The sequence below is a fragment of the Penaeus vannamei genome, chromosome 9 (genome assembly GCF_042767895.1).
Source record: "Penaeus vannamei isolate JL-2024 chromosome 9, ASM4276789v1, whole genome shotgun sequence".
Lineage (NCBI taxonomy): Eukaryota > Metazoa > Arthropoda > Malacostraca > Decapoda > Penaeidae > Penaeus > Penaeus vannamei.
In genome coordinates this window covers 35,533,119-35,548,384 of record NC_091557.1, presented here as the reverse complement: position 1 = coordinate 35,548,384, position 15,266 = coordinate 35,533,119, and the positions used below count along the sequence as shown (strand labels likewise).

The 15,266-nt window shown below is 42.6% G+C and overlaps 1 protein-coding gene across 1 annotated transcript; it reads right to left on the bottom strand.

Annotated features, from left to right (window-relative positions):
* Window positions 1–1,578: 1,578 nt before the first annotated feature.
* Window positions 1,579–14,578, bottom strand: LOC113812727 (tubulin alpha-1A chain). Its single transcript, XM_070125646.1, has 7 exons — window positions 14,446–14,578; window positions 5,526–5,748; window positions 5,087–5,388; window positions 4,453–4,652; window positions 3,654–3,828; window positions 3,157–3,309; window positions 1,579–2,785 (listed from the first exon to the last, which is right to left on the bottom strand). The coding sequence occupies exons 1-7, from the start codon at window positions 14,446–14,448 to the stop codon at window positions 2,486–2,488; spliced, it is 1,356 nt and encodes a 451-aa protein (XP_069981747.1). The 5' UTR covers window positions 14,449–14,578; the 3' UTR covers window positions 1,579–2,485.
* Window positions 14,579–15,266: the final 688 nt, after the last annotated feature.

The following is a 15,266-nucleotide window of genomic DNA, read 5'->3' as shown; positions in this document are numbered from 1 at the left end:
AGAGAGAGAGAGAGAGAGAGAGAGAGAGAGAGAGAGAGAGAGAGAGAGAGAAAGAAAGAGAGGAAGAGAGGAAGAGAGAGAGAGAGAGAGAGAGAGAGAGAGAGAGAGAGAGAGAGAGAGAGAGAGAGAGAGAGAGAGAGAGAGAGAGAGAGAGAGAGAGAGAGAGAGAAAGTACTGCAGACAAACAGATAGAGAGTTGACCAGATAGATATATGGATAGGCAAATAGACCCTGAGAGTGAAAGAGAGAGAAAGGAGAGAGGAAAAAAACAGACATTTGAAGAACAAAATTTGAAATATTTTCGCTTTGGAATGTCAGTATCTTATCGTAACCTTTTTTTTATTTTCTTCTTTTTTTTTTCTTATCGTTATTCTTTTTTAAGGAGACTTAAAGATAACAAAGCCTTTCCTTTTATTTTTTTCGTTGAAGGTTTACTGACTCTGCTGTGGCTTTTGTCTTGTTCATTATTACTTATTTGGAATGTTATTGCGTGTTATTTTTGTTCTTGAATTGAATGGAGTAAATGAGCCAATGATTAGAATTGAATAGAAAATCAAGTCGAGTACTTAAGGTCAATGTAAGGAAATACCAATTGAATTTTCTTTTCAAGGAAAACGAAAAAAAAAACATTTATCAAAAACTAAAATAGAAATTGAAACGAAACAGAATTTGCTTGATGAGGCCGTCTCGCGATTTTTTTTTTAACGACCTGACCTTTTAACATCAATTGAGATGCAACTCACGGGGTCCCACATAAAAAAGTAATAATAATAAAATAAAAAATAAAAATAGATAAATAAAATAATAATAATAATAATAATGTGTATATATATGTATGATGAACCCCCGTCCCTCGTCTGAAAAGAAAGATAAGAATAAAAAAGTAATAATGTATATATGTGTATGATAAAAATAATAATGATGATAAATAAGCTAAAACTGATAAAACGTAATCCAGACATATAGGCTGACAAGTGAAATATGAATATAGATTATATAAGATTATATAAGTTGATAAGAGTCTCAATAAACAAGCAACCCCCCCCCCCCCCAAAAAAAAATGATAATGAAAAAATAAAAAATGATAATAAATAAATATATAAATAGATAAAAAAATAATCCAGGCTTGTAACGGTTGATGGGCAACTTATCAATATCTATACTAATTATATAAAGGAAATAAGGATATATACAAGAAAAGGTATGCATGAGAAGGAATACAAGATATGTACTTGACCGGTTTCATCAGAAGATCTATTCGAAATTAATCAAATACAAAGTCAAATTTCTTGTATTGTGAAATTCATTCCTATTCGTAGCTTTTCCACATTTGTCAACAAGAAGACGGTTCATATAGACAAGAATTAGATAAGAAAAACGATTTTAAAGATGTTTTAAAGATTTTAATGATTTAGTCTTAATTCCATGTGTTATATTTGATAGTCGGTTATCGATATAACTAAAAAATAATAAGTGAAAATAAATACAAAAATAAGAAATGAATAGAAATGAAAAATAAACTCATGTACTAGTTTTCCGTATAGGTAACGATTATAGGAAGGTTAAAAAGACGAGTTATGCCTTTGTATGTTGTTTTTATTTATTCATAACAGCCAATCGTTCCATGTATGATTGTTCTGATCTGTTCAAATGTTTTTTTTTCGTGATTGTTCGTAAGAGAGGGATGGAGAAGGATGAGGAGGAGGGGGGGTTGGTGTAAGGTAGATGGGGAGAGGGGGGTGTAGGGTAGATGGGGGGGAGGAGGTTGATCTGTAGGCCTAGCATGACTAGAAAAGTTGTTTTTTTTCATGTATTCTTTTTCAATTGTTATTAGCGTTTGTGACTAGACATGAGTTTGGCCGATGGTTGAAAGCGAGATCGTGTTATAGTTCTCGGAGTTGCTATGATGGAGAGTGACATTTCCTTTCTCTCGAAAGTGCCACACGAAGGGGGTTGAAGAGGGCCAAAGCGGCATTATTTTCGCGGCACGTTAGAATGCCAGCGGTGAGAATAACGTGTTGGCAGTGTCGGGTAAACTTTACGGTGAAGATAATGCGTGAAGTATGGAAACTGTTTTCACGGTGTTTGATCATCACTACTACGATTATTTATTTTTGTGCGTTCCTTTTTTTTAATGGTATTGCAGCTGAGTTCTTTTCGCTATCACTGTCTTGCAATGTTTGCCAGGCCAGATCGTAGGAAGAAGGAAGGTGGGAGGGGTGGAGGAGGGGGGGGGGCGTCTCCTATTTCCTGTGCATTTGTAGGTGTAGGAGGACGGGGTTTAGGGGCCTGGGGGGGAGGGGGGTAGAGAGACGTCCCAAAGCAGAAGAAGGATTACGGGACACAGGACGGACGTGTCTTCCAGGGTGCCTCGAAGTCGGTTCTCTTCCCTCTTGGGTTAGTCCTGGCCGGAGAGGAGAGGAGAGAGTCCTTCGGCTTCCTTCGCCCTCAGCGCCCTCTCTCGCTCTTCGTCAGGAGACCCGCTCTAGTACTCTTCGCCTCCTTCCTCGTCCTCAGCCTCGGTCGAATCCACTCCGACCTCCTCGTAGTCCTTCTCGAGGGCGGCCAAATCCTCCCTGGCCTCGGAGAACTCGCCCTCCTCCATGCCCTCGCCGACGTACCAGTGCACGAAGGCGCGCTTGGCGTACATCAGGTCGAACTTGTGGTCGAGACGCGCCCAGGCCTCGGCGATGGCGGTGGTGTTGGACAACATGCAGACGGCGCGAGAGACCTTGGCCAGGTCGGCGCCGGGGACCACGGTGGGCGGCTGGTAGTTGATGCCCACCTGCGGGAGGGGAGAGAGGGCGAAGGTGAGAAAGAGAAGGGGAGAGAAAGGGCGAAGGGGAGAGAAAGAGAGAGGTTGAACACACGTACATTTTCGCAGACAGACGCAGACTCACCCACCTGCCAGATATTCTAAATTCTGATTATACTCCAACCATGAGAGCACGACACAAGCATCTCTTAAAAGTTACACGATCATTATGCCTCGTAGATTTACAAAGTGAATTCAAAACCTTCATCCCGAACGCACTACCACTATCATAAACACACAACACGTACAACCCCCACCCCCCAACCCCCACCCCTACCTCCCACTACCCACACACACACACACGACCCCACTGCCCCTACCCTAACACCCCACGCACCCACCTTGAATCCCGTAGGACACCAATCCACAAACTGAATTGTCCTCTTGGTCTTGATAGAAGCAATGGCTGCGTTGACATCCTTGGGCACAACATCACCTCGGTACAGCATGCAACAGGCCATGTACTTGCCGTGGCGTGGGTCGCACTTTACCATCTGGAAGGAGAGGCAGAGGAAAAATGATCTCTCATTATCAACATCATCATTATTATCATTATCATATCCGTTCGTATTAAAGTAGGGAGACTGGGGGGTGAAATGGTAGAGAAAGAAGATGGGGATAATTACACGGTATAGAAAGGTGAAAGAAAAATCGAATAGTATTCTGAAGAGTCGTACGGGAGTGTTAAACATCATTCACAAAAAAAAAAATGGCAACTACATAGTGCTCAATATAAATATGGCATAATCAATAATATTCATATATCAACAATAAAAAAATAAAGAACTACGATAAACAGAGAAAAAAGAAAACATCGTTCAAAGGGTTCGTAACTCACCTGATTCGCGGGTTCGAAACATGCGTTCGTGATCTCGGCAACGGACAGCTGCTCGTGGTAAGCCTTCTCTGCGGATATGACGGGGGCGTACGTGGCGAGCGGGAAGTGGATACGCGGGTACGGCACGAGGTTGGTCTGGAACTCCGTCAGATCCACATTCAGAGCGCCGTCGAACCTGGGGTGAGGAGAAGTGATGGTTAGAGGTGGTGGTTCGAAATGAGGAAGTGGTAAAGGTGATGATCAAGGCCTATGTGAGTTAATTAGACTTATATAGACCATGATGATGGTGAGGATAGATAATGAGGATGAGAATAATAAACGATGATGACAGATCAAGATTGAAACGATTTGTTTGATTCATATATATTACTTATATTTTCTGTTTCTATTTTGTCCATACCCTCCCCCATATCTTCAACAACGCTTAAACGGTTATCATATTAATTCATTTTTAATTATCCATTCACTGATCCACCTGTCCATTTAATCCATCTGAGTGAATATATAATAAGAAAACGAGCATTGCCTTAAAAATCCCCAATATTATTTTTGTACCCCCAGGTCAAATTTTCGTTTTCCTTTTGAAAGTGAATTGGAAACCTTCCCTTGTTATGTATAAGACAATTTTCCCTATTCTCTTATAAGTATTTAAAAAAAAACTTTTAACTTCTTAGCTTTAGGACTAGTTCCTCTTCTTCTCTCGTAAGGAAAATAAACATCTTTAACACATCTTACAAGAAAGATAAACACCTCTAACGCAAAATATAAGAAAAACAAAAACAAAGCCGAGCCAACCCACCGAAGGGAAGCCGTGATCGAGGACACGATCTGGCCAATGAGGCGGTTGAGGTTGGTGTAGGTTGGCCTCTCGATGTCCAAGTTCCTCCTGCAGATGTCGTAGATGGCTTCGTTGTCGACCATGAAGGCACAGTCGGAGTGTTCCAGGGTCGTGTGGGTCGTCAGGATGGAGTTGTAGGGCTCGACGACTGCCGTTGAGACCTTTAGGGACCGGGGAGAAGGGGTCGTGAGTTTAGGGGTTAGGTGAGGGGCGGTTTGGGGTGGGTGTCTTGGGTGTGTGTTTCAAGGGAGATGTTTCGGTTTCGTATGCGTTTCAAGAGTTGCGGGTGTACATGTAATTAATATATGTGTGGGGAGTATATGCCAATGAGGAGACTACTGTAGATTATTATTTTTTTCATTTCTTTCATTCTATCACTTGGTATCCCCTTTCCCGTCTCTGCACCCACCCTACCCCTCCCCCCTTCTCGTCCCTAGCTTCCCTCCCTTCTCCCACCTCCTGTCTACACCCTCCTTCCCCATCCCCCACCCCTCCCTCCCTCTCTTCCATATCCAACCCCCTCCCTCCCTCTCTTCCATATCCAACCCCCTCCCTCCCTCCCTCCCTACCCCCACCCACCCGCACCCGTCCTCACCTGCGGCGCCGGGTAGATGGAGAACTCCAGCTTGCTCTTCTTGCCGTAGTCCACCGACAGCCTCTCCATCAGCAGCGACGTGAAGCCCGAGCCGGTTCCTCCGCCGAAGGAGTGGAAGATGAGGAAGCCCTGAAGCCCCGTGCACTGGTCGGCCAGCTTGCGGATGCGGTCGAGGACGAGGTCGACGATCTCTTTGCCGATGGTGTAGTGTCCGCGAGCGTAGTTGTTGGCCGCGTCCTCCTTGCCGGTGATCAGCTGTTCGGGGTGGAACAGCTGGCGGTATGTGCCGGTGCGGACCTCGTCTACGGGGGAGGGACGATTATCATAATTATTATTATTATTATTATTACTACTACTACCACTACTACTATTACTGCTACTATTATTATTATTATTATTATTATTCACTAGGATGTCTGAAGCCCTTTCACCGACTCACCGACGACAGTGGGTTCCAGATCGACGAACACAGCCCTGGGGACGTGCTTGCCGGCGCCGGTCTCGCTGAAGAAGGTGTTGAAGGAGTCGTCGCCGCCGCCGATGGTCTTGTCGGAGGGCATCGTGCCGTCGGGCTGGATGCCATGCTCGAGGCAGTACAGTTCCCAGCAGGCATTGCCGATCTGCACGCCGGCCTGACCGATGTGGACGCTGATACACTCACGCTGCCGGGAGAGACGCGGGGTAAGAATCGTAGGGTGATAAGGATAACGATGCTATGATAATAATAATAGTGAGATGATGATAAAGATGAGATAGTGATAACAATAGTGGTGATAATGATAATGAATAGTCGGATGATAATGATGATAACGATGCTATGATAATAAAAATAGTGAGATGATGATAATGATGATAAAGATGAGATAGTGATAACAATAGTGAAGTGATAATGGTATTGAACAGTCAGATGATAATGATTATAACAATGCTATAATAATGATAATAATAATAATAGTGAAATGATGACAATGATAATAACGATGGTATCATGATAATAGTTCAGTGATAATGATAATGATAATAAAGATGGTATAATAACAATGACATAATAACGTAAAATAATCATATAGATGACCGAGAGGGGAGGAAGAGAGCATGGCAGGGAGAGATGGGAAGCGAGAAGAAGATAATAGCACCTCGAACGAGAGAGCACGAAAGGGTGAAAGTCAGACAGAGAAAATCACAAGAAGAGAAGGGTGAGAGAGTGAGAGAGAGATAGAGGGAGAGGGTGGGTGCGTGTGCGAGAGAGAGAGGGAGGTATAGTGAAAATGAGGGTTTAGAGAGAATGAGGGAGACTGAGAGAGGAAGAGAACGAGATCCGGGCATTAGTAAAAAGTAACAATAGTGACCTATCGCACTTCCAATGCAATTCCCTGAACACGATTTTTTTCCCCCGTAATTGACAGATTATCAAATTCGAAGACATTTAAATCTATTTCATTTTTCATAAGAAACAAATTAAGAAATTTGATATAAAAATACCAACCAAATACATTCCAACCTGCCAATGAAAAAGTTTGACGTCTCCACTATCTGGTAGGTTATCAATAATGTCAAGTAACTTTCTCATTTGGAATATGCAACGGAAATGTACTTGACGAAAAGCGCCTTAGAATTTAACAATCTATCGATTCCATCCACTGTTTCCTAATAAAATAAATAAATAGATAAATAATGGAATTAAATAAAACTCAAAGGCATAAACAGGCGGATATACTATTTCTTTAATAGCATGTACTATTCCAATGGAAATTATCCATTTATTCATATGTGATTTATATTTGTGCCTGACAAAGAATAAACACAATTCCATTAGTTGAAACAGCAGCAATGGCAACAAGGCATAGAGTATGTTAGCTAGACGTTATTTTATGTGATATAATGTGGCCCCAAATCCTTTAACAGGTAAACATATTGCATCTGAATAGGTCTATTCAAATAGGTCTGATAATGAACCACCTCCTCAATTGCCTACTTACACAAGAATGGATGAAAAGGATAAGATGGAAGAGAAGGAGCAGGAAGAGCGAACAATAGAAGAAAAGAGGAGAGGAAGTGAACAAAAATAATTCAAAAATAGTACACGGATACAAAAAAAAAAAAAAAAAAAAAAAATGTAGGCACAAACTAGTGAGGGCGTGTGCCATGTAACCGTAGGGCGTGTCAGAGTGATGGAGACAGCGCAGACGAAGGGAGGATTAAAGAGGGGGGGGGAGGGGTGAGGGGGATTGCATGGCGACAGACATGCATGTTCTGTGACCGCACGCTCCACGTGTTCATTGATTTTGCTGTTTGACTTCAACAAAATACATCAAATCTAAATGCAGAGATAAGCAACGTTGTAGTTGTAGTTTCTTTCCGTATTCAGTCGCCAGGTCGCTATCTTTTTAAGCAATGATAAAATAATAATAAAAAATCGTTGCTCCGCCAACGACAATGCTGCGGGCCTACGTCATCTCGGTTACCATGGAAACCGCCGATGTAAACAAAGTCACGCGAATGCGTCTAAAATGCGGGAGAAACCCGCGTGTCCGTTCGCGTGCACAGCCAGCAGACACGTCAATCCGCGAACGCAATGTCTGTTCTCGATAGGCCATTATGTGCGACCGTATAATTGAATTCCTATCTACGCACGCGAGCCGGACATCAAACTCACGAACGCTGTCATGGGAAGAGAGAAAGGCGGGTAAGAAGAGGAAAGAAAGTTGCGTGAGAGAAACAGGAAAGAAGCAGAGAAAGGAAGGAAACGGGGGGGAAAGGGAGGAGAAGATGAGTCATGGCGCATGCGCAGCTGTACCGCCGATGCGTTTTTGTTTTACTTCCTCCTCTTTTTTTTCTTCTTATTCTCCCCCGTCGGGTGATTTTCAAAAGGCGGGCTTTTGGCGCTCCCGGCGATGAGTCATGGCAGCTCAATTAACAGTCTCTGCTCATGACTCGAGGGGCTTCGCTATTGATTTCCAGCCGGGTCGGGGGCGGCGGGGACCTGATTATTAAGTTTATCGAGGACTTATTCACGGTAAATAAAACTCGAACGCGACTGATCGATAGCATTCGAGAGGGCGCGGGGGCGGAAGTGGCCGAGCGTGGGCGTAGGAGATAGACAGAGAGAAAATGGGAGGAATGGAAAGAGGGAAGAAAACAGAGCGACGAGACGAAAGAGAGGAGTTGAAAAAAAGAAATGAAGAGAGAATGATCTGGAGAAAAAGTAAACAGTTTATGAAGGCAAAAGACCCAAAGAGATTGAGTGCTAAACAAAAATAAAAACAAAAATGAAAAATCAAGAAAACGAGCGAGGCAAAAAAAAGAAGCAAAGAAAAAAGAAAGCAAACGATAACAAAACCAGCTTCTTTCTCCATATCCACTTTCCCGCCTTTTCTTCCCTCCTTTCCTTTCCCCGCAATCAGCTTTTTTACCCAGACAACAGTAAGCTTTCCTTGCCCTAGGACTAGCGCTGTAACAAGGCGTGCGCATACCTCAAGACAGGTTGTAACGTTACACTATATATCGGCTCACACTTTCCTGCAATTGCACAGTCAAAGAATCTCTCGTTGGTGGGCGGGCTGTGTTCTCAATGAGGCCCGTGTGTGTGTGTGTGTGTGTGTGTGTGTGTGTGTGTGTGTGTGTGTGTGTGTGTGTGTGTGTGTGTGTGTGTGTGTGTGTGTGTGTGTGTGTGTGTGTCTGCTGGTAATCATTGTATTTTATAGTGGTAATTATCAGTTAGGAATTATTAGACTAGCGGATATGAACGCACAGACAGATAAACAGACACCCCACCTCGCCCCGCCTGTCTCCATAAACACACGTTCGCACACACACACCCACACACAGACACACGTCCAGACACACGCACACACACACGCAAGCACACATCTGTCACCTTGTCTAGACCTCCCCTCTCCCTCTTCTCCCCCTCCCTCCAACTCCCCTCTCACCCCCCCCCTTTTTCCAACTCCCCTCTCCCTTCCCCCACCCCTCCCTCCACCCCCTACCAAGCCATACCGTGTGACGTGGTTGCATTATTATAGCGCTGTGAACCTGGGTATTACTAGCTTAATTACTGTTCTTTTTTATGACACCGGAGGGTTGTTATATGATTTCTACCCCCCCCCCCCTAGCCCTTGCTTCCTTCCCTATCGTAAATTCGTTTCTCTTCCTCTCTTTCTCTCCCTTTCTTTCTTTATTCATTTTTTTCTTTCTTTCTTTCTAACTCTGTCTGTCTGTCTGTCTCTGTTTCTCTCTCTCTATAGATAGATAGACACGCATTCTGACGTAGTGGTATAAATATGAATATGAGTGTGCGTGTGTGCGTGTGTGTGTGTGTGTGTGTGTGTGTGTGTGTGTGTGTGTGTGTGTGTGTGTGTGTGTGTGTGTGTGTGTGTGTGTGTGTGTGTGTGTGTGTGTGTGTGTGTTAAACAGATTGAAAATAAAATGAAAGTAAGGTAAGAAATAACAGTCAGCTCGGATTAGCGAGAAATCGCTTTGGATAATCTGTCTCATATTAAACCGGATTTAATATCCACAAAAAAAAATCATATGTTCGAAAAAAAATTAATCAAATATCAATCAAGTTAATATAGATTCCTAATCCGTTAATTTTATCTGGTCATTTCTTATCATAATCATAGTCATTACGAGAGGTTATGACTTCAAAAAATATATATATAATAATGAAAGTAATAAAACCAATGAAATAAACGATAATTATTAGTTATTGGCAACAGAACACACCAGTGAATTTACCCGGAAATAGAACATCATAAATTGGGCATAATATCTATTTTCAGCCGATGAACATTCCAAGAACTATTGATTTGCTCCTGTTCAATGACGATGAACTGTAATACGTCCAGTGAATTTTGAAGCTTGAACTGGTGATTTGGATATAGAGATGAATATCCAATTTGTGTTATTTTGTGTAATTTGGTTAATCATGACAATAATAGAAAAAGATAATAACAAAATATTGATAATTTGTGTTATTTTGTGTAATTTGGTTAATCATGATAATAATAGAAAAAAATTATAACAAAATATTGATAATTTGTGTTATTTTGTGTAATTTGGTTAATCATGATAATAATAGAAAAAAATTATAACAAAATATTGATAATTTGTGTTATTTTGTGTAATTTGGTTAATCATGACAATAATAGAAAAAAATATATATATATTGACAGTAGATTAGATAAACTTTACAGGTTCCAGATATCAACACTAAAGCAACTGCATATCTGACGTCTTCAGTCTTTAATTTTTCTACTTTCGCCTTTACCGGATTCGTTCATAAGGCAATACGGCGAGAATTTGTTGCTCGTGTCGGGTGTCATGTGTCGGTGACGTCACGCAACCAGTCACGCCGGATCCCCTCCCCCCCTCCCCTCCCCTCCCCTCCTGTCCACGGTTTCCGTTCCTGTTTTCTTCTCTCTCTCTCTCTCTCTCTCTCTCTCTCTCTCTCTCTCTCTCTCTCTCTCTCTCTCTATTCCCTCTCTCTCTCTCTCTCTCTCTCTCTCTCTCTCTCTCTCTCTCTCTCTCTCTCTCTCTCTCTCTCTCTCTCTGTCTCTCTACCATTCTTTGCCCCTTCTTCCTCTCCTCTTTTCGATCCCCTACTTTTAATCCCCGCCTCTTAACTCCATTCTTTCTTCTCCTCATTTCTCTTCCTGTTTCTCTCCATCTTTCTCCCCCCTTCTTACCCCTCCCCTTTTCTCCAACTTCTCTTTCTCTTCTTCTCTTTCCCCTCTCTCTCTCCTGCCACCCATCTTTCTAAATAAATCAATGCATAGATGAATATATGAATAAGTCGAGAAATAGATAAAGATAAATGGTATTTAACTGGCCTCTCTTATTCTCCTTCTATCTATATAACACATCTACAGAATATGTCCATTCTTATATTCACTTAAATCTCTACCTTCCGTCTATACTCTTTTCCCTTTGCTGTTCAATCCTTATTAATCCTTCACGTTTACAAGAACAGAAGAAAATGTGATAATCACTTTGTTCTTTGTTATTACATTTTTTTATTATTATCGTTGATATAATTATTATCATTAAAATTAGCGTTATTAGCATTAGCATAATTATTATCCTTATCAAGGTAATTCTTATTATCATTATAATTCTTATGACTGCTATTGTTGTTATTATCAATAAGTTGTAGTAGGAATAGTAGTAGTAGTAGCATTGCCAGTTACCACAATAGTAGTAACTGAATAGTAGTAGTTGTAATAGTAAGAGTTTTTTTATATCTGCTCCTACCCGCCTTGCTATTCTCATCATTATCATAATTATCCGTGTCAAATTTTTATCATCGTTATCATCATCATTAATGTCACCTTCATCAGTGTCATTCCACGTCCGTAATACACCTCGAATATCAACTATGCCAAGGACTAGCGGTATAAAGGTCATGACCTTTTGCAGCTTTTTTTCTCTCTCCCTGTCTGGTTCTCTTTTTCTTTCTCTCTCTCTGCCTTAGTCTTTCTCTCTCTTTCTCTCTCTTTCTCTTAGTCTCTCTCTCTCTCTCTCTCTCTCTCTCTCTCTCTCTCTCTCTCTCTCTCTCTCTCTCTCTCTCTCTCTCTCTCTCTCTTAGTCTCTCTCTCTCTCTCTCTCTCTTTTTCTCTCTCTCTCTCTCTCTCTCTCTCTCTCTCTCTCTCTTAGTCTCTCTCTCTCTTTCTCTCTGCCATGCCTCTCCCCTTCTTTCAATCAGAGTAATTCTACCGTATCGATCTCTCATTAACATTTCATTTGTTTTTTCTCGGCAGGATGAGTGGACACGAGTGATAACAAAAACAAGGAAATGGATAAAGAGAGGAGAGACTAGAAGACGGGGAGGAAAAGGAGAGCAAAAGAAGATAAGGAAAATGAAAAAGAAGAAGAGAGGCGAAGGGGTTGTGGCGTTAGGGGAGGAAGAAGGAAGTGGGGGGGGGGGATGTAAGCCAAGGAGGTGGAGTCACGGGTATAAGCTGGGGGAGGATGGGGAGGAGTACCAAGGAGGAGCGAAAGAGGAGTAGAAGGGGTACCAAGAAAGGGAGAGGGAGAGGAATGGCAAGGAAGGGTAACACCAAGAGGAGGATGGATGGGAGAGAGAGAGAGAAAAAGAGAGACTAAAAGAGAGAGAGAGAGAGAGAGAGAGAGAGAGAGAGAGAGAGAGAGAGAGAGAGAGAGAGAGAGAGAGAGAGACTAAAAGAGAGAGAGAGAGAGACTAAAAGAGAGAGAGAGAGAGACTAAAAGAGAGAGAGAGAGAGACTAAAAGAGAGAGAGAGAGAGACTAAAAGAGAGAGAGAGAGAGAGACTAAAAGAGAGAGAGAGAGAGAGAGAGAGAGAGAGAGAGAGAGAGAGAGAGAGAGAGAGAGAGAGAGAGAGAGAGAGAGAGAGTAAAATAGAGAGAGAGAGACTAAAAAAGAGAGAGAGAGAGAGAGAGAGAGAGAGAGAGAGAGAGAGAGAGAGAGAGAGCGGGAGAGAGAGAAAGAGAGCGAGAGAGAGAGAGAGAGAGAGAGAGAGATAGAGAGAGAGAGAAAGAGAAAGAGAGAGAGAAGTCAAGAAAGGGGAAGTGGAGGCAATTCCAGAGTGAATAGGCATTGGAAAGGTATCTAAGGAGGTAGATATGTTGACGGGGAAAGGTATCTATAAATAAGGAATTGTTCGAGACATAATATAGGGCAGTTCATGTATAGGAACTTAATCTCTAATTGCGTATTATATACACAGAAACGCAGACACAGACATCCATACGGACATACAAACACACAAGCATATAGAATAAGACATAAGAATCAGTCAGAAAACACGATCGCACACAAATCTACACTCAGACACACAAACACACTTACACAAATATGCAAATATTCTTACTACTTTGAAACCTACACCATTACACCCCTATATAACGAAATCCCTAGTTAACATCACAAAAAGTATGATTCAAAAATAATGATAATACATATGCACACAAAAAAACGAATAATCAGGTGGATAAGCAAATATACAACTAATTAAATCGACAAATGAAATGACAAGATAAATGAAATAATTACAAGAAATGGAGAAGAAAAAAATCCTTAGACGCGGAACCAAGGCGCCCCAACGAATCCTTTTTGTCACGCCGCGGGGTTCCTGCAAGGACGCCGCGCCGCCTTCGCCCCCAAAATCAATAGAAAAGACCGCCATGCGTTTTGATCATGCACTCCCCCCCCCCTCCCCCTCTCTACTCCGTACCCCCCTCCCTCTCTCTACCCCCTACCCCCCTCCCTCTCCTACCCCCCTACCCTCCCCCTCTCTACCCCCTGCCCCCTCCCCCTCTCTACCCCCCACACGACACCGGCGCCTCTACATGTGCTACACCTATTCTCGTGACTGTTATTATTCTGTTCTTATTCCGTTATTTCCGTCTGTGGAATGAATCGATGACGCTATGGGCCCGGCATAGTCCTAAGGCGAGCAGGAGGTATTGCATGACACGATATCGCATGACGAGTCTGTGTTTGCATGACCCTGAACCCGTGAATGTGAGGACAACTTGCCCGCATGGATCGATCATGAAGTATTTGGTCTCGGTGAAAGAAAGTGAGAGAGGGAGAGTGAGGGAAAGAAAGAGAGAAGGGGGGGGAGAGAGAGGGGAGGGAGTGAGAGTGAGAGAGAGAGAGAGAGAGGGAGGGAGGGAGGGAGGGAGGGAGGGAGGGAGGGAGTGAGAGTGAGAGAGAGAGAGAGAGAGAGGCGGAGGAGGAAGACAGAAAGAAAGAATAACAATTGAATTTGAAGAAACAAGAGAAAAGGAAAAGAGGACACACTGGATTTCGTTAGTATACGATACGAATGCGAATATTACTTAATCTTTGTCTGTCCTAAATCGGTTTCGCTACTTCAGTATTTTATTTTCTTTCTTGAGAGAAATTTCCCGAAAAAAATTTGACTAATGAAGACTAAAACGATTTGATTTGGAGTTGAGAAAATGGACACTAAACATCGGAAATTAAATATCAGTAATAATAGATTAAAAAAAAAAAGTTAATTACAATGACATCTAAAGTTGTCTTGAAAAAGCAACAAACTCGGTAACGTGCGGTCGAGCAGATCAATAAACTCAGAGTCACGTGCTATTTTCGTCGATATGAACGATGAAAGAAAGTAATTATAGATCTGACCATCACTTAAATATACAGGCTAACGATATACCTCGTTCTGGTAATTTTTAAAATTAGTTTTAAAAATTAGGATTGCGTTTGTTTTAGTATTTCTCAATTTACTTTTTTATTTTTATCACGTCCTTTTACCTGCCCTGTATGAAAATGAAAATAAATTTGCACTAAAATTCGTCTGGAAAAGATCGTTTGACTAAATAAATAAATAAACTAAAAACTCACCATATTGACGACTGGAGCCTCACAGGGTGTGACGATGGAACACGAGTGAGATTGCTGACATTCCAGCCTCTTCTCGCGCTATATATACCCCTGGCTTATCCAAGGGGGAGGGGCCAACGCGCTCGTCTCCGCCAATCAGAACCCGGCGTCGTGCATCGTCTGCGGGACAGCCAATCGCAACTCTCCCACGGTTTTGAAAATCAGCCAATGGGGCGCCGCTTGCATGACCGGAAAGAGCCGAAGCCACGCGATGCGGCGATGATTTCGGTCGCGATCGATCACGCCCGTGTCACACCGGCCGCCCGCCCCCCTCCTCTCCCCTTCACCCCCTCCCCCTCCCTTCCCTCCTTTCCCCTTCACCCCCTCCCCTCCCTTCCCTCCCTTCCCCTTCACCCCCTCCCCTCCCTTCCCTCCTTTCCCCTTCACCCTCTTCCCTTCTTTCGCCCCCCCCCCCTCCTCCCCTCGCTTCTCCCCCTTCCTCTTCCACTTCCTTTCTTCCTCCTTCCTCTCCGCCCCCTTCTATCTCCTTCCTCGTCTCCTCCTCATGCACGCTCAGTATTTTTATCTGAGGAAAAAGATAACTACATAGAGTGCGTTCAATCTGCAGCGTTTTTTTTATATACAATTTCTTATTATTTATTTTGAAGGTTTTTTGGTCGGACTAAAAATAAATAAATAAATAAATAAATTGTTTACCGCAAATATAACGTCTCTCTCCCATCGGTCTTTTCCGTTTATTTGCGTATTAATTAACCCTTTTCTCTGCCTCTTCTCTTCTCTTTTCTTCCTTCTGGTCTTTCTCTCTTCCTCCCTTCCCTCCT